Source organism: Falco naumanni, chromosome 1 (genome assembly GCF_017639655.2).
Source record: "Falco naumanni isolate bFalNau1 chromosome 1, bFalNau1.pat, whole genome shotgun sequence".
Taxonomy (NCBI): Eukaryota; Metazoa; Chordata; class Aves; order Falconiformes; family Falconidae; genus Falco; species Falco naumanni.
Window position 1 is genome coordinate 32,144,502 of NC_054054.1, and position 24,044 is coordinate 32,168,545.

Here is a 24,044-nt window from a genome sequence, read left to right on the forward strand (position 1 = left end):
CTCTTCCACTTCCAGAGGCGGTGTGGGGTTTTTTTCTTAGAATTCCTTCACAGTGGCATTCTCCAGAGATCTCCATGTCATTTTGCATCTCCCTCCTTGAAACTCATCCTGTGACAATTCGTTTTGTCCTCTCTGCTCATTCGCATGCATTCTTCTTACTGCTTACTATGAAGTGTTCCATGGTGAAGTCTTCCTTACCCTCTCCAAAACATCCTTCTCAGACTGCTAACATTGCTCCATGGCACAAGCCAAGCCAGTTCTTCCCCTAAACCAGGTTGTGAAGCAAGAAATTAGATTAGTCACAACTCCAAAAGCGACAGCTAGCTCAAGGTAGCAAGAAAGAACTTCTCAGATATTACTGCAGTATGCAAGCCAATTCTGACTCCAGATACGTAGATGGCTTTCCCATTCTGTCAAGGTTTACAGATGGGCTGAAAGCTTTTTTAAGTATGTTTTTCAAAGCCAAGCAGCATTAGGACAAACTGTAGGTATTGCTACAGAAATATACATCCCTTCTCCCCTCTGTAAAAAGAAACAGTTAACTAAAGCAAGCTTTTGTTCACGATTTCTCTCCATCCATTTCCTGTCTTTTTGAGCAGCTGAAATGGTCATTTATGAAGGCAGACGTGAATGTGCAAAGAAATCCATGTAAGTGGGAGGTAATGGTACCACAGCATGCCCAGGTTGTGATGCAAAACAGCACCAGCTGGTGAGAGACTGCAGCAAAGTGGCAAATTTTGAAGTCAGAGAGATTAGGCAGAAAAGGCAAGGATAAAAGGTCTGGAAAAGTGATTACACGAGGTGAACAGCAGAAAATAAAGGCTGCCCAAGATCTTTAACAAACTAGAAATGCCACAGGCAAAAAAGGTAGACATTAACAAAGAAGCAGCAGTAAATGATTCTTAGAGACCTAAAGATTAATATTACAGAGAGTGAATTGTTTGCACACTTGCTGAGAATATCTTTTGATATTTTGAGAAGAACTTTTGATTACAAAACTATTAAGAAAGAATGAGAACTCCTCACAGAAAAAGGCAGAAAAAGCCTTCAGTTAGCATTGAAAAAAAAAGATGGATGTCGAAGAAATCAAAGTGGCAGAGACCACCATATCCAGACACCACCAAAATCCTGAAAACCTTCTAGATCAAGTACTTTCTATCACCCTTTTGAAAAAAAAAATGCACAAGCACATTACCAACACATTTATTATTACAGAAATCTGGTAGCAAAAGAAAAATAAGTTTGACAGGAGTCAGTAATGCGTTCAGAAGTACTGACCTAAACTGGTGCATTTATATCGTGCCACTGTGAAATGTGGACAGTGCACATGCACTTATCCAAGCCATGAACAAAACCCCCCCTGACATAAGTATATCCAAGACTGCACTAGAAAGATGCACAGAATAACCTCAGGGAGATTTCTGAAGGGCATGCCCCTGTGGGACAGGACACACCTGCTAAATTAACACAAATTTAGAAACAATTACAGGCAAGACAGAGCAGATTTCCTACTAGTCAGCAGAAAGCACAGTAAAACAATTGTTTGCAAGCACTCTAGTGTGACAGTTCTTAAAGTCAGATTGGAAGCACACAAGGCCAGGCTTAAGCTGAGTGGGTTCTGTTGTAGCAGCAATTTCTCATCAAGAGTAACTGCTCTACACAGAAAATCCACAGCACTTTTGAATGGGCATTTCTGCCCCTCCTGTCCTACAGCTTCACTGTGCCTTCAACCATCAGCATGTTACATGAGAATGCTGAACAGCAAGCAGCTTTCAAGAAGGTTGATAAGGGAAAAAAATAAGAAGTTTCTCTCAAAACTGAACAGCTTTGTTTGCAAGGGTCTCCCCCAAACAGTCCCCAAACTTCAAAAGTCCATTTTTAAAAAGTTACTTAAAAACACTGTATTTCAAAAAAAGAGAAAGAGGGTAAGTCTAGTATTTTATTTTTCAAATGACAAATAGCCATTTCAGAAGATTTATTTATTTTTGAAGTACAGAATGGAGCATTTGCAAAAGACCTAGTCCTCTTCACAAATACAAGGTACACTCACTGTTCTGAAGAAAGATCATGCATTTAGCAGCATTGTTCATCAAAGAGCTGAATTTTAAGTCAGTTAAGACTCTGACAGCTAGTAGGGAAGAAAATAGTTTAGATTTTAAACACCATTTCTAGCTTTTACAACTTAGCACTACAGCATTCCTACAGCAATGTATTAATTACTAAGCAACATGATTATGCTGAAGTCTATGCATGATACACAATGCCACATCAGAATAAAAAAAATAATACACTGTATTGTTAACTTTTCATTATAAAAACAGCAGACAGAAGACACTTTCAGGAACAATCTCACAGAAACTAGGCAGGCTGAGACATGCAAATGTTTGACAAAACATACACACAAGTGTTGCACTGAGGACTAAAGAACTGCATAGACTGAAATACTGCAGTACCGAGGAAGACAGATGTTATCAAAAGTTTTTAAAAGTATGTATTTAAGTAACAACTGCTAAGTTTTCTTGCCTAGTCTTCCGCTGATCCACAAGCTTATTGTTGGCCATACACTCTTAGATTTTGGCTCTACAGGAAGCTTCTGTACCCATTACTAGAACATAAACTTGAGGAAGAAAATAATACGGTCCCGAGTGTCCTTTTCACATACAAATTCATTTTATCTTAGTAACAGTATTAAGGGCTGAGGAGGTTAACTACAAAAATGTCAGTTGGTATTTCTTTTTCTCTTCACCTATAAAAAACTGCACATGGAAAAGTTCTCAAGTAAATTCAGTTCACAGCAAACTGTGTGCCAGACAAAAATGGGTCAAATAAACATACTCTAGAACACAGACAGTCTTTGCTGAGAAGCAACACAGATTCTGACCACATGCAACTACAGCTGCTTGAGTCTGTACATGATACATCATCTCAGCAGTCTGAAGTTAAAATTAGAGTCTTGTCCCTTTACCAGTATAAAAGCCTATGTCAAGGATCCAGACTTGATTCATGTTCTTCGGTTTCATCAGGCAGTTCTTCAGCAGATGCACCACACACATTGTCCTGGTTATCTGCAGACTGATTTATCTCAGAAGGTTCCCCAGCTGCAATCTGAGTTGCTTCTTCTTCCTCTTCTTCCTCAACCTCCCCATCGTCCTCCACATCCATCTCAAACACCCTCACGTGACGGAGATTTGAACTTAGCTACCAAGACATTAAGAAGTTTCCATTAATAAATAAATAAAAGCACCAATACTATTTTAAATGTCACCCAATAGCTTTGAAAATAGCCTTTATCTTTAAAATGGAGGCATCAAGGAAATTACTAACTTTTTTAATTGCTCTGCAGTCTGAAAAGTAAAGCAAGTAGTTTAACTTCTGTTAAAAGTTTTCCCATGTTGTGTTATGAGAGATACGACTGTATCCTGACACACTTGTAACAGACCACGACAGAATAATCTCTTAGTTAAAAAAAAAGTTTTCATAAATCTCACTAAATTAGCAGAAACAGGTTATCACTCTCTCCAGTCATAACATGTTTTCTTTAATAGTTTCCAAGCTTGTTCACATATACTATACTTACCACACAGGAAACTTTTCTAATGCCATTTACAGAAACATACTGAGCTTTCATGTTCTCCAGCACTCTCCACTGATTCTCCAAGAAGACAGTACGTGTCAATATCTCACCTCTTTGCTCATCCAGTCTGCACATAGCAAGAAGAAAAGCACAAAGCTAGTACGTAAGAAACAATTCCACTACTAAGAAAAATCTCAGTCAGTCCATTTTTTTACATCTAACTTTTATTATATCATATGCAACAAGCAGATAAACATAAAAATCATAATGCTGCTACAAATATTCTAGAGTGGGGGATCCAACTGTGGAGACACAGCATGGTTCAGCTGAGGAAAAAGATTACAGCAGGTGAAAAGGGAATTGTAAAGCCTGATCTTCCCACAAGGAACAGCCACAGCAGGAGGATGAGGATGGCCTTCCTTCAAACCTCTCTTCTACAAGAAGAGGAGCTTCTGAACAAAGTCCTGGAGGCAATCCCTCCACTTACACAGAAGTTTGGCCTTCATGACCTTTCAAAGATGTATCACTCCACCCCCACTCACAAGGTCTGTATGAGGGAACTCCCTGCCTATCAGCAGCCAGGATTAGTTTGAACTTGCTTTTACTATTTTCTGTTAATTCTTCAATACACAATTTCTTTGTGGCATAAAAAAAAATATTTACAGTTCAGTATGCCTATTTACTTTGGGGTAAAAACATATCTTAAGCAATCTACCAGAGGAGCACAGGGAGAAAAAAGAAAAGCAAGTAAGGCACAGCAACTAAAACATTAGATTCAATAATTACACTGGCCTTTTTTGTGTCTGCCTGTGTGCGCGCGAGTGTGTGTGTGTTCACTTCCCCCAGATGCTCTCCTTTCCCTATGCCAATGCAGACAGGGGCACCAATTCTGATGTTCCACAGCTAAACTGACAATAGCTGTTAAGTTTGACTACCAGGGAAAGACGAAGCAGTATCTGTGTATTTTCATTACAAGGTAGAGGTATATGAGCAAATATGCTGAAAACATCCTAAATTCAAGTATTCTTACCAGCAATGTTAGCAATCTCATGAAAAGATTTCTGATACTACAGGATATCTTCAATTTTTCCTGGCATTTCATGAAAGCCATAAACACAGATAGTAAAAATGCAAAACCAACCCCCCAAAAAACACAAAACAAACTGTTTAGGAAGCTTCCATCTCCCCACCCCACTCTACCCAGCACAAAGAGGTTTTGTCTTTAAAATCTTTACACACACACAGCACACGAGTAACTATACACAATTAAAATATGTGCTTAAACTGCTTTTTTCCATACTTGCTCAAAGTTTTTCAGTACCTTTTAGTAGAATCCCAGATTAATTCCCTGTCTTGGTCCTCATCTGTGTATATGGAAGATAAAGGCAACTGAGCCAAGACTCTCTCCTTTCCCTCTTGTTCCACACTCTCCTTCAGAACTACAGTTACAGTTTCATCATCATAGAAGTGTGCATCTAAACAACTGTAGCATCTATAGGAAAATAATTTAGAAAGCATCGAGGAATAAAAGTAAATACAGAACTAAAATATTTTAAAGTTGCACAGCATTCATGTTAAAAAGTATTCAGGAGTAAACAGTGAGCTTTACTGTTAAATGAATAAAAAGGTCATGCAGCTAAGACACTGAAAGACAGCAGACTCCTGTATCATTCAGGAAAAATGATGTGAAGGAAAGAAAACACCCAAAACTTACTAGCAATCTTATTTTCCATTTCAGGTGAAACGGAAGAAACAGTAAACACAAACACCCAAGAAAATTTAGAAACACAACTGAAGCTACAGAGGGCAATCACATCTGGCCTTTGCATGAAAAGGATGAGCTTAGTCTGGCATGCCTTTTAAGATCCCTTCAATCAGGCATGTCAAGTCTCACTCCATCTTAAAGAACATCACAGATATAAGTAAGAGCTGTTTCCAGCTAACTTATTTTCTTGTACATGTGCTAAAGCTCTAGTTTTCAACTAAAGAACTAAAATTTATTTGACCTTGAAGTGCAAAGTAAGTCTCCCACAATCCTGCAGCTTCATGTACCTGTGCCATTTCTTACAGATTGACTCGCTCAGGAACTACAAGCTGGTCCAGCATCTGAAGCAGTAACTTGCAAGATAAAAGCTAAACTATAATGCTTGAGAAGTTAACTTAATGTAAAATAAATACTAGAAAACATGGTTTTCTATTTAGCAATCTGCAGTTCTGGAAGAAAAATCAAATACACTGACCTGGAGTCTGAGCTGTCATTTATACTGTTGTTCAAGAAGCTTCCAAACTCTACCGCAAGAATTCCATTACTGACAGACCTAGAAGAACAGTGATTATTATCTTAGGAACTTAATTTCTTTCCCATTCATAGAGAACCCAAAATCTCTAATGACAACTGTGGTAAGAAATGGTGTAAGGCTGTCTAAGCTTAGTACAGTACATGGCTACTTCCCAAAATGGTGTAAATGGTAAGAACTTTTTGATTTCTTCTGCCCCTCAGCAAAACATGACTAATAGAGTCAAATGGGAAACAGTCTGGTTTGTGGGGTACAGCTCTTTGCAGGACTCTTGGCTTAGTTGTCCTAGTCTCAGGTCCATTAAGTTACTTGTTACTCAGATTTACAGAAAACAAGTTCAGACTGTTTTAGGTATCAATGAGGGAAGAAATGGGACAGAAACTACACCACAAGGCTGCAATTTTGTCATCAGCAGCTCTCAACTGGAAACACAAAAGATAGTTTCATCATGTATTTTCTCCAGCAGTAAAACTGCTTTAAAAATTCCCAACCCTATCACAATTAATTTTCATCTCAAATTAAAGACCGATTATAAAAAAAAAAAATCAGTATTTTACAGAGGAGGATTTTTGTCGTTTTCTAAACCCAGGTCATTTCAGTGATGTCACTGACATAATGCAACTTAAACAGTTCATAGAATGGTTCAGGTTAGAAGGGACCTTAAATATCACCTAGTTCCAACACTCTGCCATGGGCAGGGACGCCTTCCACTTGACCAGGTTGCTCAGAGCCCCATCCAGCCTGGCCTTGAACACTTCCAGGGATGGGGCATCCACAGCTTCTCCGGGCAACCTGTGCCAGTGCCTCGCCACCCTCACGGTAAAGAATTTCTTCCTAATATCTAGACCAAACCTACCCTCTTTCAGTTTGTCCTTGTCCTGTCACTACAGATCCCACTAAGAAGCCTGTCCCCATCTTTCTTACAAGCCCCCTTCAGGTACTGGAAGGATGCTATAAGGTCCCTGGAGCCCTCTCTTCTCCAGGCTGAACAGCCCCAACTCTCTCAGCCTGTCTTCATAGGAGCAGTGCTCCAGCCCTCCGATCATCTTTGTGGCCCTCCTCTAGACTTGTTCCAACAGGTCCTTTTTATACTGGGGGCCCCAGAGCTGAATGTGGTACCTGAGATGGGGTCTCACAAGAGCCAAGCAGAGGGGGTGAATCACCTCCCTTGACATGCTGGCCATGCTGCTTTTGATGCAACCCAGGAAACAGTTGGCTTTTTGGGCTGCAAGTGCACACTGCCAGGCAATGTTGAGCTTTTTGTCCACCAGCACCCTCACATTCTCCTCCTCGGGACTGCTCTCAACCCATTCTCTGCCCAGCCTGTATTGATTCTGGGGGTTGCCCTGACCCATGAGCAGGACGTTGTACTTGGCCTTGTTGAATTTCATGAAGTTCACGTGGGCCAACCTCTCAAGCCTGTCAAGGTCCCTCTGGACAGCACCCCTCCTTCCAGCATCTGGACCACACCACTCAGCTTGATATTGTTGGCAAATTTGCTGAGGGTGCACTCAATCCGGCTGTCCACATTGCTGACAAAGACGTTGAACAACACTGGTCCCGGTATAGATCCCTGATGAACACTACTCGTCACTGGTCTCCACTTGGACATTGAGCCATTGACCGCAACTCTTTGAACGTGACCATCCAGACAATTCCTTATCCACCGAGTGGTCCACCTGTCAAATCCATGTCTCCCCCGTACAGGGACAAGGATGCCATGTGGGACAGTGTCAAAAGCTTTGCACAAGTCCAGGTAGATGATGTCAGTTGCTCTTCCCTGATCCATCAATGCTGCAGCCCCATCATAGAAAGCCTCCAGATTTGTCAGGCATGATTTGCCCTTAGCGCAGCCATGTTGGCTGTCAGCAATCACCTGCTTATTTTCCATGTGCCTTAAAACAGTTTCCAAGAGGTTCTTCTCCATGATCTTGCCCAGCACAGAGGTAAGCCTGACCAGCCTGTAGTTTCCCAGGTCCCCCTTATTTCTCTTTTAAAAAATGGGGGTTACACTTCCCCTTTTCCAGTTTGTGGGAACTTCACCGGACTGCCACAGCTTCTTAAATATGACGGATGGTGGCTCAGCCACTTCTTCCACCAGCTCCCTCAGGACCTGCGGATACATCAGGTCCCACGGACTTAAGCACCTTCAGGTACCTTAGATGGCCTCCAACCCAACCTTCTCCTGCAACGGGTGGTTCTTCACGCTGCCAGTCTCCACCTTTGCCTTCTGCAACTTGGGCGCTGTGGCGGGAGCACCGGCCAGTGAAGACCAAGGTGAAAAAGTCATTGAGTACCTCAGTCTTCTTCATATGTTGGGTAACCAGGTCTCCCATTTCCTTCTGGAGATGGCCCACATTTTCCATAGTCTTCCTTTTATCACCGATGTACCTATAGAAGCTTTTCTTGCTCTCCTTATATATCCCTGGCCAGATTTAATTGTTTCAGGGCTTTAGCTTTCCTAACCTGATCCCTGGCTGTTTGGACAGTTTCTCTGTATTCTTCCCAGGCTTCCACCTCCAACTGGCTTCCTTTTTGTGTTTTATTTTGTCCAGGAGCTCCTTGTTCAGCCATGCAGGCCTCCTAGCCCATATCAGCACAACTAGGCAGTGACAAACTGTATGTTGGACACAGAAACTCCTGAAGGTACACAAAACTACACCCCAAAGAGATGTATTCTATTTGTTGCACCTGTGAGTCCAACTCCCATTTTTCCTTAAAGCATTAAATTTCAGGCTGCAAGGGATTAATCAAAGAATAATATTGACAGTAAGCCAAAGCACTGAAAGCATGATGCCCTGTAATTTTTCACAAGTTTGCACAAGTGAGCAATTCTGTGAGGAACAAAACTAAGGGAGCCTGATTTTTTTCCTAAGCCTAAAACTATCTTGGGTCTTGTGATTAGATTTTCTGAGTCTACTACAACACAAACTCCTGCTGCAGTTCCCTATTGCATTTCTCAATGTCTCCACATTTTTCTCTAATATCCAAGAAAGATCGCATTCATGCTGTTCATTCCTTTTTTTCAAATAGATTAAAACTGTAATTGTCTCTACACATGTGCTGAAGCTCTCGAACCACTTCTTCCCTTTTGTGTCTTACCTGGAAGTATCAGTATGTCTCCTCAAAATGTATATTTTAGAAACAGAATTTTCTAGTATGGTGAAGAGAACATAATGTATATTGGATGTTTTGTCATTCCACCTGTAATGTAAGGGAAGGAAATTAAGATTTAGATCAAGTTTTAATAATTGGTAAATTACATTGAACAAGGAATAGCAACATACTTACAGAAATGGTAGTTTAAATAACTGAGGTGTGGAATCTTCACTGAAAAGGAAAAAACAAACCAGTTTATAAAATGCTACTGTAATTTTGTGCAACTGAGCTCTAGAAATAACTTAAAGAAATACCTTTGAGAAGTTTTATAAAGAGACATGCAGACTGCTTGATGCACTGACTTTCCAATTATATCCTAATAAATACAATGGGCAAAAAATGCAGGCAGTTATTCATAATTATACATGTTTTTAAGATAAAAGAAACCTCAAACAAACAAAACCACCTAAGTACATCTGAAAAAAAAAATCACCAACACTTATGCTGGAATAAACATCCCCAACACAAACACTACTGTCACTTGACACACCTGTTTCATGTTTCTTCATAATATATAGACTAACATATTGTCAGCTAACAGTTATAATAGTTATCAAGTACATAGCACATTCACCAAGCTAATTAACACGAAAAATAGATCACAGTACCGTGGGAACAGAAGACATGAAACAAAAAAAATCCCCCTTACACTCTCCCTAGCCAAAGGCAGTGGTGAAGCTGGGCTACATGCTACCCCCTAAGTTGTAAGCACTCAAAGGCAAAGAAAACTTCAGGCCTTACTACGCATGGCTACTATCTTTCAGTTGACTGCTACCCCTAAAAGAAAGTTACCATTTATATAAATTGAACTCACCGCTGGCTTCTGTAAACACTGATCAATGACCTCTTCCATTTGTCTTTTGACAAAATGTAGTGATTTCTCAGGATAGTAGGGAAACAGAAGTGGACTTTCTGTAAACAGATAAAGGTTTTATAAAAAATGCTTGATCTCTATAAAAACATACTACACAGTTATTAAAATGACAAATTGGAATGAGTCCAGTGGAGGGTCAAATAAGATGGTCACAGGGCTAAAGCATATGCTTTATGAGTGGAAGCTGAGGGGGCTGCATTTGTTCAGCCTAGAGAACTGAGGGCTAACAAGGAAGAACCCAGTGGTCTCTTCAGCTGCCTAAAGGAAGCATTACAGAGGACATTATTTTCAAAGCTGCACACAGGGAGAGGAGAATTAACAGTCATAAGCACCAGCAAGGGAAATTCCAATCACATATAAGGAAAAAAGTTTTGACAAGGATTGGTTAGCCACTGGAAAAAGGCAGACATAGAGAACTCAACTGCACAAAGCCTTGAGCAAGCCAGGTTATCTTCAAAATTAGCCCTGTTTTGACTGGATTAGGTGACTGCCTAAATTATTGCCCAATTATAAATTCTAACTCAATTAACTAACTGGATTACAATATGAAACGAGATAAATGAATGAGAAATGGAGGCCTGTCTGCCCCTTCAGCTTTTCTTCACAGCCCGTTCACAATAGCAAAAAGACTGAATTGCATTTACCAAAAAGCTAGAAACACAGTTGTCATAAAATATCTTGTTTAAGCAAAACAATTTCCATGCTTTTTAGAGTAGCTATGAATGAGCTTCAATAGGACTGATTCATTCTTACGAATTTAACTACTTTGGAAGAAGAATTTTAGCTTCTGCGATATATCTCGTTACTTATTTTAAGTACATAACCTGTTTCTTTTCCAATGCTTAGCTGGAAAAATTATAAAAACTACATCAACCAACAAAGCAATGTAAAACACCAATGAAGGCTAGAAGGTATCAATCAAATGACAGAAGCTTTACTTGTCCTATAGTCCCATAAACATCTCAACACTTACCATTAATACTAACAAAACCACTTAAAACCATCTCTACAAACAATTACGAAACTTGAGTAGTAACAGAAATGATCAGTCAACACATTTAAAGTATCAACCATATTTTCCAAGTATGTCTAAAACCACATTTTCTAAATATTACTTTCACAAATGAAAATGCTACAACTTCCCCCCTTTTTATTGAATCAAATAGGCAGAAAAAGGCAGCTACAGCAAATTCTATTAAAAGGCAGCTTATGCTGTAGAAGTTTTACAGTCTACGGTTTCTGAAGTTAAACAAGACTAATTTTCACCATCAGCTTGCTATAGTCTCTTACTTCTTTTTCACCGCTAATGAAAAAATAGTCTCAGACTCCAGTGAAAGAGAACAAGTTAAGACACTTTCCCCCAGGTATGACTTAAGCGTAATTATTACTTCCTTGAACTCAAATTAAGACCTCCTAAAACAGACATCTCCTGGGATTCCTTCCAAGTCAATATTTCTGAGACTGGTACATTAAAAATATAGGAAACTCCTAATACCCAGAAAAAGGTAATTGACTGGGTAAGCAGCTACATAAAACCTGCATAAAATAACATGGCACATTTGTTTTATTCTACTCAGATGAAAACCCACAACTAACACTATAGAAATAACTCTTAAGCATGAAAAAATAGATTACTCTTCTGCATTTGTTACATTCCACATGTATCTTTGATTCACTTTTACTTTTTACGAAAGCACGCACAACCTTTAATATGAGTACTGTCTTTAAGAAAGTTAAACCACTGGTTTCCCTCTGTATTAGGTGGTGATACAAGGTCATCATCTTCATCTTTCAAGTACTAGAAAAAGAAATGGACATTTTTAAGATTGCATGTTAAGAATAAGGGACATTAGATTTCACTTCCACATTGCCCCTCACAAGTCTGTTAAAAATTTCTTGTTAATTTAACATGCCCTACTTTTAAAACTAGTTATTCTACCCCTTCTAGAAACATTAAGAGAAATCAGCTATTGTCAAAGATCACATTGATATTTCCATAAAAAAACCATTTTAAAACAAGTTTCAGCACAAATGTTTTGAAATCCAGTGATTAATGGCATAAAGACAACAAACACATTTCAGTTTTACATTACTATTGCTGGCTGCAAAGAAGTTTCACCCTTTACCTAAAAAAACCCAGCATGTGCAAGGTAAAACTATTAGATGAGTTTTTAAACACTCCTTTTCCTGACAGGGTAAAATAACTAAAAGCTCTCCTTTACCATTACTGGAATGTGCAACAGAAAGCAAAAGGGACAGAGAAGAAAGGTGGACACAGCTTTAAAAAGCTTCTCCATCTAAGGATTTTCTCATTTGTTCTTTTTCCATTTGTTCCTTAGTTCTTTACCTGACCAACTCTCTCCACATTGAAGTATTTTCCTTTACGATTGTAAAGTTCTGGTGCCTGAAAAAATTATGCAAACAAAACCATTATTTAAACCCAAAGTTAATGAGAAGTAGCGTACAAAAAGATGATTGAATTATTTTTTTACAAGATTTTTTCAGATTCAATTATTGGCAGCAAAATAGTCAGATGCTGCACTTGACAAACCAATAAAACTTACCTCATTAAAGTGTTCAGTAAGAAAATCGGCAACAAACGTGATATCTTTTTGAGTCATCTAAAATGAAAAAAAAAAAAAAAAAAAAAAGGAAGTCAGAAAAGCAAAGGATAAGAAATACATTTCAATGAGCACAGAACACATGTGTTCTGCAGGCTGAACAAGCACAGCTCCCTCAGCCTGTCCTCACAGGGCAAGCGCTCCAGCCTCCAACTTGCTTGGGAGCCCTCTGCTGAAATCGCTCCAGTTTATTCATGTCTGTCTTGTACAGGAGAGCCCTGAACTGCAGTAAGTGTTCTAGATGAAAGATGATGAGTGCTAAGTAAGGAAGGTAACTACTTTCCTTGATCTCCTAGCCATATTCCTGTTAGTACAGCCCTGGTTACTCTGGGCCACCTTTGTTGCCAGGGCACGCTGCTGGCTCATGCCCAGCTTGCACCCACCAACATCCCCAGGTCCACCCCATCAGTATTGCTCCCCAGCCAATTTGGGCCCTGCTGTGCAGTGGGTTACTCTTTCCTGTAACAGAACCTTGCATTCATCCTTGATAAACTTCAGGAGGTCCCTATCTGTCCATTCCTCCAGCCTACCTATTTCCTTTTGGAAGGCACCTCTGCCCTCAAGCGTATTAACTGGTTCACCCAGTGAGAGGGCTCCTGCAAATCTGATGCAAGTGTATTCCATCTCCTCTACCAGGGCATTGGTAAAGATGTTAAAATCCCATTCCGGTTAACTTAATCCTTTAGGGCATATAAAAAGCTGCTATACACAGAGGTCTCACATTCACATACAATATACTATTAACAAAGAAAACAGAAAAAAAAATTAATGTGAGACAGCATATTAGCGTGACTCTGCAGGCATCAACTTTCTCAAAAGAAATGACACAGACTCTATCCTTTAAGTTTTGGAACAAAAATAAACCTTTAATCCTGTGTTCAAGTCAAGCAGAATACAGAGTATACGACCATTTATTAGAAAATGTTACTACTACCTTGTTCAGCTCTGGGAGCACATGATCTTCTGACATCCTCAACATGGCTGAGGGAGAAATTATACTCTTACTGCATTAATATTAATACGTTCTCCTAATATTCTTAATTTTCCATGGCTATGTAATAAGACATTGCTAATAAAATAGGAAGGATTAATTTGTCAGAAGCAAAACAGTTTGGAATGAAGAATTACGAATTGAGACTAAAATTAAGCCTCACTTGCCCCACTAGTTTAAAATACAGATCGTGGAGAATTTTTATCTTTAATCTTTCCCAACTGCATTGTACCCTGTACAAGACTGAGATAAGATTATTATAAAAAAAGTTCATATGAATTTATTCTTGTGCAAACTAAGAGCAAAAAAAAGATATATATAAAATACATGAATACTCTCATGTCCAGAATAATGTGTTTTAAGAGAACTGCACAGAAGTAATTTTAAATCAGTGAGGCTTAGATAAACAGTTCTCTGTCTAGTTTCAACACAAGCAAACAGAGTCAACAATTAAATAATGAAAGTTCTAACATTATGACAGAGAACTCTGATAGTACTTACTAGTACAAATATAATAATTTTAATTTTTAAAATTGCAGAAAGCAGAACAAACGCTGCATTTCTGGTGCTTTTACAGTATCTGGTAAGACTGCTTACTTTTTTTAAAAAAAGTTCTAAAGAATCAGTTAAAAATTACAAACCTATTCATAACTACTTTATAAAAACAAGCAGGCTAAAGTAGAGTGTTCTGCTCTTCCTTCTAACATTTCACCTGCAGCTACACAGCTACAAGTGAAGTTGGGTATTAAGTGCATCTGGACATTCTGAGCCCCTTTACACCTGTGTGTAACCTTACAGGTAACTCAGTCCCCAAAGCATGAAACAGCAAGTGACAGAGTAAAGGAGAGTTAGACTATACTTCAAATTTGGTGTAAACTAAATGAAGTCCTTTAACTTCTTCAAGTCAAGATCAGCAAACTGCTCATGAAGCAGACAACAGTTTGGAGTAACACTACAGGGTAAGTGTATACAATACCCACTGTACACACACTAAGTTTAATTAAGAACTACCAAATTTATGATCTATGTGTTTAATATTATAATTATTCTTGCCTTATCAACTTTAACCTTTTAAATGTCCAGGAATTTTCTGACAGAAATAAATAGATGGTTATAATTAAGATTTGCTTAATTACTTGCTGACATTTAAACGCTTACAATACAAAACAGATATCAGACCCTTACTATGTTATCAAGCTTACCAACATACAGCCATCGAAAAAATGCTTTGAAGTTTTTCATACTACTGTCGATAACTCTGAGCAAGAAACAAGAAAAGAAATTAACAGATCTAAATGTCACAAGCTGCTCCAGGCTTAAGTCCCATCTTTACTACAGAAAGGTCTACAAGCATTATCAATTTAAAAAATAATGCCAAATGCAACCTTCCAAATAAGACTAGTCTTGGGGTATGCCTATAAGACGCAGTGAGACAAGATAAAAGCTCACCACCAGGAAGAGGAGCCTTGCTTTCCCAACCTCTTCCATTCCCAACCACATGCTTCCCCTTATATATAAGACTTGATAATTGTTTTTTAACTCCCCAGACTTTATACTTACTGAAGCAGCTCATTTGCTTTCAGGATGAAAGAACCAACAGCAGTAATAGCCTCTGCAAAAAGAGCTAACCATTATTATTAAGCTTTCAAAATTGAAAACAAAGTGGGTAAGTGACAAGCACGCTACTCTACCTTCAATTCCAGATGCATCTAATCCCAGAGATTCATACTTTTGTTTCCATAAAGCCATTCCTTTCAATTCACTCAAGTGGTATAACAGTGCCTCAGAGCCACTAGGAAGGCAAAGCAAAGTAATATAATCTTTTACTCACCCTTTGGAAATTCACTGCTTCATTGCACGCTACATTTTTGTCATTTAATGTGCAAAGTGGAGAGCTTTGTAAGGTGGTCTGTCATGTAAGACAAAGCATCACTTTACAGAAAAGCAAATATTGCCCTAATGATTTTAACCACTCCACAAAGTTGGTGCAAACGTTTTGCATATATCCTGCATATATGCAGGCAGTGATATACAGGTGACATATCATGGAGACTGTTCAAAGTACTTCCACAGTTCTCCACTACCCAAAAGTAAAATAGTACATTTTGTCATGACCACAGTCTCTGCTCCCGCACACCTACATACAAAGAACCACCAACAAAGCATACTGTCCTTTAGCAAAGCACAAATATGCCATTTTACCTACAAACCATTGGACATTCTGTGACTTACCTCTGCAAATGACTTATGACCAACTTTTGTATACTGGAATAGGAAGACTCTATAGACTGACCGAGTTTTTTTAAACCCTGTTAAAATAGAAATACAAACATATAATAATTTTCTGTTAACAGACCAGTGATTAAAAGACATCGAAATAGATTTTAATATGTTAAAAGATATTAACATACCTTTACTGTCAGTTGGTTCATTAGTAATGCCTGAAGTTCCAGACTGAAGAGGTGGGGGAGAGAGCCAAATATATGTTCATTTTGTATTTCACTATCAAATGCAAATGCATACTCAGATAAAACAACAATAACTACCTTGCTTTGCCCCATAACAGCAGCTGCATAAACTCATCCTGAACAGAAGTGGTTGTATTCTTTTCCTGTCAGTCAAAATGATTGGAAAAGATTGGTGAAGAGATTAAATCCGGGCTACCAAATAATCTCACAAACACTTCAATTAAAGTGGATCGGAGAACCCACCCATATCCTTGAATGCTGAAATCAGACTACTAATCACTGAAAATTTTCTAGTATTTTATGCTATTTTCAATTGTATTACCCAGTAAAAATTCTAAGCAGTTTGCCATCACTAAGAATCTATTTTGAAAAAATAAATAAATTATTTGATTCAATTAACCTCTAGCCATGGTCAATGAACACACAATTTAAGCAAATCCATAATGGCTGTTACACATGCTCTGTTGAACTAGGCTGTAAGTTCTGGTGGGCTGTTACTCAACATTTACATTATTCAGTTTATCAGTGACTGAAGTTCAAAGAGCACAACCTTTAATAGAAAGCAACTGATAATAGCTGTGCAAGCTGAAAACTCACTTCTGAGTAACTTAGAATAAATAAAAAAAGCTTCACAACACAATCATGCTTCATTGTACTCTGATATCTTCAGCATCAGAAACCTTGACACAATAGCTTCCAGGTTGCCTCTGAACTTCAGAGTTTGTTAGCTGGAGGCATCATGTTTAAACAACATGAAGATATGCAGTATGTTAATGTGAAAAACAGAACTACTGCAAAAAAAAAAGTTTTCCCAAAAGAATGGTTAATATACAGTACCTGTACAAACTTTGTTAGTCGTGAGTCCATCTGCATCAATATTTCTTCCCACGCTTCACACATACATGCCAATGACAACTTTATATACTGTAATACAGACATTAGCATTATTCCCTTTTCACTCCCTTCAAAACACGTGAAAGAACTGGATGTTACAATACAAAGGGAAGATACAATGTAGATATTACATAAAACTTATCAAATTTGAAGTTAGGGCTCTACAATAACTTAAAACCAACTTAAGCTTCCCACTAGGAAACCTTTATTTTACTTGCATTAAGAATATCAAAGCCTGTAAGAACTGTAATATTAAAAGGACGTTGTAGCACAACTGTACCTGTAACAGAGTTGAAATGTGAGTAAACTTTCGAGCCATTCGAGTTACCTCAGGTAAGTAACTTGATAATAGACTAGTGTCCAGCTATAATAAATGAAACAAGCAACAGTTAACAGATGATTTGTCTTTTAAATTTTAGATTACAGAAACTAAAAGACAGATTGGGAGGACCCACAGAAAAATTGTCATTTCTTATTTCCTTAAGGTTGATTTTAAGAGGGAAATACATTCAATTCAAAGGGGCAATAAATATTTTTATTACATCTATAAAAACTCCTGATAGGGTTCCTCATTTTGGAGTCCTAACAGTAAAAGTTTTAGGGATGACTATTTGGGATAGACTGGATAATCAACAGCATTGCTGTGCCTTTGGGTGCGGAATGAAGAAAATCTGAATAACTGTAACTGTAATTAAATAAATGAATGTTCTATTTAAAATATTTTAAAATAATGCCTCAGATCATCATCATCATCAGTCTCACCAGTGAGACTGCATGTTAACATGATAAATCCAGAAGCATAATGGGGGTGAATTTCACAAAGACTGGAAATAAGAAGTTTGCTTTTTCTGCAAATAATGGGAAAGCAATAAAGCCACCAGAAAGTAAATAAAAAACCAGGTTTACTGTTAAAGAACGTTTTAAAATTACTTGCCTGAAAATATGTGATCTCTGCTGCACTGTCTGAGGAGTCTTGTATCTCTGTAATAACTGACAGTGATTTCAAATCACTAGACAAACATAGTCCACGACAAGATCCTGCCACCTGAAGGATTCCAGTTGGAAAGTTAATGAAATACTGCATTTCCTCTGAGACGTACTTACTGGTCTAACATATTCACATACAAAGAAGCCTGCAGTCACTGATATGTAAAAACAAAGCGGATTTTTCAGCTGCTGTTCAGGAACAAATGTACTCTTTTCACTGCAGATTAGTGTTGAACTTTGTTCCACTTGAAACAAGATGTTAAAATTGCCAGAGTTAAAATGTCTTTCCAACAGTAACAATACAACTCAAGAGAAACAACTATTCCTTTTCTTTAAATTCAGCAACCCAGTTTCACTTACGTGTAAGTGTACATATGTATTTTTTCACTCAATTCAGCTGTAGTTTGGTACATTATGAAGAAAAAAATATGGAAAAAAACAGAACGTACCCCAGTTACTGTAGCAATCTTGAACATTCCATAAGCATAAATCTCAATAAATCCTGAGCTGCCACCAAGGACAAGAGCATTAAGCCTATAAAAATAAAAGAATGTGTTGATGAGCACACTGAAACCAATTCTAATGCATATAAATATAATTCTTAATACTTAAAATTCATCCCTTTACTAAAGATCCTGTAAAGAACCACTGAACAAAAAGAAACACTGTGCTACTGTCTATGATACAAGAAATTTAAAAACAAAAAAAATATGAGATTGGATTTTATTCATAAGACCTGCCTCTAACATTTACAGAAAGAGTATCAATTACTAAATTAACTGAGAGAATAGGGGGAAAATTATACACTTTAGGCACAGAAGCCCTTCTTCACTAACTCTGTACTTTGTAGAGGAAAAGAGTAACAGTTTCTAGCAAGAGCCCACCTACCAATAGACAGCAAAGCATTCTTACAAAAGTAATTTTGTATTACTAATTACATGCACAGCAAGTTTGTCAAAGTCATTCAGTGGCACTCCTCAGCAAAACCGCAAAGGCAATAAATGTTTGAAAGGGATGCAGCATCAAGAAACAGCCACAAGTAACAACAGCACCAGAAACTGAACACCAGTTCAGAGAGTAGGGTCGGGGGCAGGCAGGTCTGCATTTTGCCCATTTATTACAACCAACTTGCTACAGTGACTGGGAAAAAAGCTTCTCTATGACCTCTCCTTTTTTGTCTAAGTTTAAAAAAATTGAACTTCGGACAGGGAGGTTGTCTATTGCTGTCATACATCCATACTTCTTGAACTACACATATTTGCTTACATTGCGGTGAGCAGTAATGCTCTCCAACATGAAAAATGAAAATGTTTTACATGTCCCCTTATAAATACAAGAAAATTAACTGCACTTTCTGCCTGTTACACACCTAAATACATGTTAAAGGAGAATGATTTCATTAAAGTGAAAAGGGAACTTAACTAAATGGTATCTGAAAACCTTTTGGTTTGATTAACTGAATGGATGAAGGAGCAGAGTCCAGAAAGCTCCTACACCACAGACAGCCACCACATGTGTCTCTAGCAAGGAAGTCCTACTGTAAGTAGAGGTATCAAATCTTAAAAAGGAATAACTGGTAGTAGACAGAGGTGAATAAAGAGAATGATTCTCAGTAGTGAGACTGTAAAGAACAGTGGAAGAAAGCGAATGGAAAACCAAGGCATAGATGTTAAGCACTCTCCTCAAAAATGCACCACAAGCACTCTACAAAGCCAGTCTCAGTGTGCTAAACTACACTTTCTCCAGCTGCTCCTCATGTGTTTCCTACTAAGTGATGTTTACTTATTTTAAAGTAGCCCTAATACAGCTGATATCAGAGCTAATTTTAACTTTGTCACACTCATGCAAACCCACAGGAATTTCCCATTTATAACAAGCATTCACAAACATTTCCAAGCCAGCTTAAGTAACACATATAACATAGCCTTCAAATGTACCCCAAGAAATCTTTTTCTAAGGGAAAGATATGGCATCAACAGCAGCTGCTAATGAAGTCCCTTATAACCCCCTAAACTGAGGGGGAAAGGGGTAAACTGATACTTTATTTTCCCAATATATTCTTTGAACTTGATCTTTGTACATGACAGACATTCCATATCCTTTCTCCAGGACCCTTAAAAAGAGATTATGTATATCTGAAAAGTAAACCCACTTATCCATTGTTTTATATCTTTAAAAAAAACAACCAACCAAAAAAACCACAACCACCTGCATACAGAATTTACCTTACATCACCCAAAAGCTTCATAATCTCATCTGACTTTTCTTCACTGAAAATACAAAAGATATGATTGGGTGTTATATAGCTTTTCCAAATACTAGAAAACAAAATGAAACAAAAAAAAAAAAAAGAGAGACACAAGATGACAATTTCTTACCTGAAAATTTTTGCAGTGGTACTGTAACTGAAAACAAAATAATTATTCTCAATAACAATGATCAGATATATAATCCAAAGCATCTGTAGAGCATTAAAGCTGAATAACCAAAACATTGACAACCAACAGCAAACTGTATCTTCTCAAGCTCAATAGCATAATGCTTACTTTTTCGGTAGCGCCGGTAATTTAGGCAAAAGGAGATTTGATTCATCCTCAGCATTATAAAAGGAAGTGAGAACACTGAAAAAGAAGTAATACTGTTTATCATCCCAGCCATAAAAAGCATATACTCAATACACCATGTATATTAAAGTTACAAATATCCAAGGGTAATCCCCTACAGGGCCTTTAATAATTTATCAAATCATCAAATTAATAAAAGAAATCTGAAAAATCTCTTTTTTTATTTCCACCGAAGAAGAACATGAAGTTTCTATCTGCTGGCTCAGTAGCTTGCCACCAAATCCCTCATCATCTGTAAGCAGCTATGACTAAGATTTTCTGTTTAAACCCTGTACAGCCCTGAAGTACAACCTACCTGCACCTCAAAAAAGCTAGACACATTACAGTGAGAGAAGACTAAATGCAATACCTTAACACCACACCTTAGACATGCCAGAAGGATGAGATTCCTCACAAAAGGATAAATCTACCTCCATCAGGAGAAAAATGCTAGAGTGATTTAAGATGCAGTCATTTTACTATTTTAAGATTGGTGTTTTCTGGAGAGGGGGAAGAATCCCAAAATCAGGCTTACACCACCTCCCTTTTTAAAAGAAATGTCTTATTTAATTATTGTCTGCAATAAGCTGCATATCAGAGGTTTTTGTAAGACCACAAAAATAGGGACCACAATGTCCTCCAGCTCACAACTGCTGCTGAGCATTGTCCAGTGCCACAGAGCTTATGGTCACTAGGGGCAACCTGACTGTGTGAAGCAGGTACACTCACAACAGAATTGCCCACAGGGTTGGATGGAACACCAAAGGCAGATCGTGAAAGAAGTAAGCACCAAACTAAAGATCATGAAAACACAACTGAAGAAAGATTTCAATACAATACTTATTCTGACTAACAAAACATCTCATTATAATTATTTTAATAAATTAATAGATATTAAAGTAAACAGATCAGAGACAGGCTGTACAAGCTATTATTAGACTAAGCAGTTCTTAAGAAGTGGGCACTCAAGATCATGCTGAAATTTTTGTGTGTAACCTAAAGAACCACAAGACTAAGATATCAGCACTAAAAATAAATGTATGAAAAGTGTCTATTTAACAAAAAAGACAATTTTAAGCAAAAAGGTAAAAAAAACCCCCACAGCTACCAAATATTATATTATTTTATATGACTGCTTGTAGCATAGTAAGTATAAATTATTAGTAAAGTGGCACTACATAGCCCATAATTTACTTCAAGGGTTTTTTGGACTCACGTGCTTTCCTCAGTTACTTCCATCCAATGCATGTATGTAATAGATGAGTCCACGGAGAAGGAGTGCAAGCTTTCAGGTTTTTCTACATCACACAGAATAATCCGCTTCGTATCAGTAAGGCCAAAAGCCAAAACTAGAGAAAGATGAATAAAATGTATAAATAACCAATGCACAAAACTTTGTACTTTATACTGACCTAGGAAATAACGCGTCTTCGAAGCCAACTACTGCACAGAACTTTGTCTGTTTACAGTCCTTCCAAACCATCTTTTGAAATCTACTTATTAGAGTGAAAATTTGAACTCAAATCATATTTTATGTGATGAATTTAAGTCAAAGGCCTGGTTTCACAATTACGTACCTACATATTGAACTGAACATGCTTTTAACACTTCTAACAACAGTTCTGACAAAGCAGAGGCTTCAGCTTTTGCAAATTTGAGGCCAAAATTATACATGAAGGATGTCCACCAGAAAGGTTTGGGTTTTATTACAACAAAATACAATTTAAGAATTGCTAAGCAGGTTCTGCATCACCACCTTCTTAACTTCATTCATCCACAAAAGCGTGTGGCAGGCATAGGTTTCTGTGCTTACTTCCTTGTAATCACACGCAACCAGCTTAAAAAGAAGTTTCTTAAACCCCTCGGACTCCATCATAAAACAATATAGGTAGTTTTTATCCACATGTCATGGAAGAAGGCATTGTTCCCGTTCTCCCACCTCTAACGAGTCAAAAAATTAACTGATTTCCAGCCTAGGTTTATTAAGCTACTAACTTCAATATTATTTCTGTTGACAAGGAAATAAGCTAACATCTTCAGCCAATCCTGATCAGACAGCCTCTCCCAATAAATTTGGTATTTCATACAGAAATATTCTGCTTAGTTCGGAACTTGGGAGTTTTGCTATACCTTGAAAGCAGTATTTTGGACATAAACCCGCCTTGCAAATCTTTCTTGCAATTGCTTTCAACATTTTAAATCTTTCTATTACTTTGAATAAGCCTACATAAAACTAAGCCACACTTCTCTTGAAACAGCTGACTTGAGAATTTCCTTCACAGGTAAGAGGTATCGTCACCACAACTTGCACTGATTTCCAATGGGATTTTTAATGCACCGTATCACCTCATATACTTGACATTACTTTTGCCATCTGGTCTCCAAGCAAGGGCTGTCACTTCTTTTCCTGTATTTTCATTTGGAGGCAAACTCCACACTCGTTGGAAGTTTGCAAGCCGGTGAAGTAAAACCTACGAACACATTGAAGACAAAAACAATCCACGTTCTCCCATTAGTACCAGCTCGTAAATCAGCTCACGATGCGCTTTTTTAATAACTCCTGTGTCTTAAATTTAGATTCGTTCCTATGACATTTTAGAGAACAGCATACTGTTTACAGCAATACAGAGAAATAAGCCTGGAAGCCTGTAACCAACAGGGGCTACCCACGCCCCTCCGGCAGAGACAGCCTGAAAGCGCAAGTTTTGTCTTCATGCATGATCACATACAGTGGTTCCAGGAAAAAACATCTGAAAACATATTTAGTTTAACCAAGAAGTTTCACGTGCTTTAGAACGCCATAGAAGCAGACAACGTATTACCAATGAATTTGCTGGAAATTAGAAAGTAAAAACGAAGGAGCAACAAGTATTGAGGAGCTTGATAAAAAATTTGCTGTTCTTGGCTAAGCTTACAAGAATTATGCCACAGATGACAGCATAGGCACCTCGGGGACCGCAGAGCGGAGGCAGCGCCTCCCCGCCAGCGGCAGCCGCTCTTTCCCCCTCAGAGTCCTCCCCGCCGCCCGCCCGGCCCCACTCACCTCCCCCGCCCGGTTGGCCAGGGCGATGAGGTCCCTCTTGGGGGACCAGGCCATGAAGACGATCTCCTGGGGCAGCTGCTTCTCTCCCACCTGCCGGAAGGCGGGCATGGCGGCGGGCCGCTCCGGCCGAGCGCCGGCCGTGCTCCAAAGGGCTGCCGAGCCGCTCTGCCTCCCGCCGAGCCGCTCTCCCTCCCGCCGGGCGCCTCCTCAGCCCCCAGCGCCGCCCGCCCGCCCTCCGCTCCCGGCTTCCGGAGGCGGAGCTTCCCGCCGCGCCGCCGGCTGGGCCTCGACGGGTGCGGGACCGCCGCGGCTGCCCACGCCTCAGCGCCCGGCTCGGGGAGGGCGGCGCAGGGCAGCGCGGAGGCGGGTCAGGCTCTTCCCGCCCTGCCCGCTGGGACAAGGCCCCGCCTGCGGAGGGGCACGGCCTGTCCCCGGCGGAGGCGGCTCCCTCCCCTCGCTCCCCGCGCGGGGCCGGCGAAACGCCCGCGGCCGGGAGGGCCCGGCGGCAGAGGGGGCGGGGCCCCGGGCTGACG

General features: G+C 39.0%; 1 protein-coding gene across 3 annotated transcripts; it reads right to left on the bottom strand.

Annotated features, from left to right (window-relative positions):
• Positions 1–1,925: 1,925 nt before the first annotated feature.
• Positions 1,926–23,741, bottom strand: ANAPC4 (anaphase promoting complex subunit 4). Of its 3 annotated transcripts, XM_040588105.1 has the most exons (28): positions 23,512–23,740; positions 22,834–22,939; positions 21,685–21,817; positions 20,412–20,486; positions 20,244–20,270; positions 20,091–20,135; positions 18,315–18,399; positions 17,813–17,923; positions 17,159–17,242; positions 16,822–16,908; positions 16,063–16,127; positions 15,928–15,970; positions 15,749–15,825; positions 15,208–15,308; positions 15,077–15,128; positions 14,719–14,774; positions 13,460–13,506; positions 12,469–12,525; positions 12,252–12,308; positions 11,609–11,702; positions 9,845–9,942; positions 9,285–9,346; positions 9,163–9,201; positions 8,974–9,075; positions 5,815–5,892; positions 4,896–5,066; positions 3,578–3,701; positions 1,926–3,198 (listed from the first exon to the last, which is right to left on the bottom strand). In XM_040588105.1, the coding sequence occupies exons 1-28, from the start codon at positions 23,617–23,619 to the stop codon at positions 2,983–2,985; spliced, it is 2,400 nt and encodes a 799-aa protein (XP_040444039.1). In that variant the 5' UTR covers positions 23,620–23,740; the 3' UTR covers positions 1,926–2,982. The 3 variants fall into 3 exon arrangements, with proteins under 3 accessions (XP_040444039.1, XP_040444048.1, XP_040444058.1); XM_040588114.1 differs by lacking the exon at positions 20,244–20,270 and having other exon boundaries at positions 23,512–23,741; XM_040588124.1 differs by lacking the exon at positions 23,512–23,740 and having other exon boundaries at positions 22,815–22,912.
• Positions 23,742–24,044: the final 303 nt, after the last annotated feature.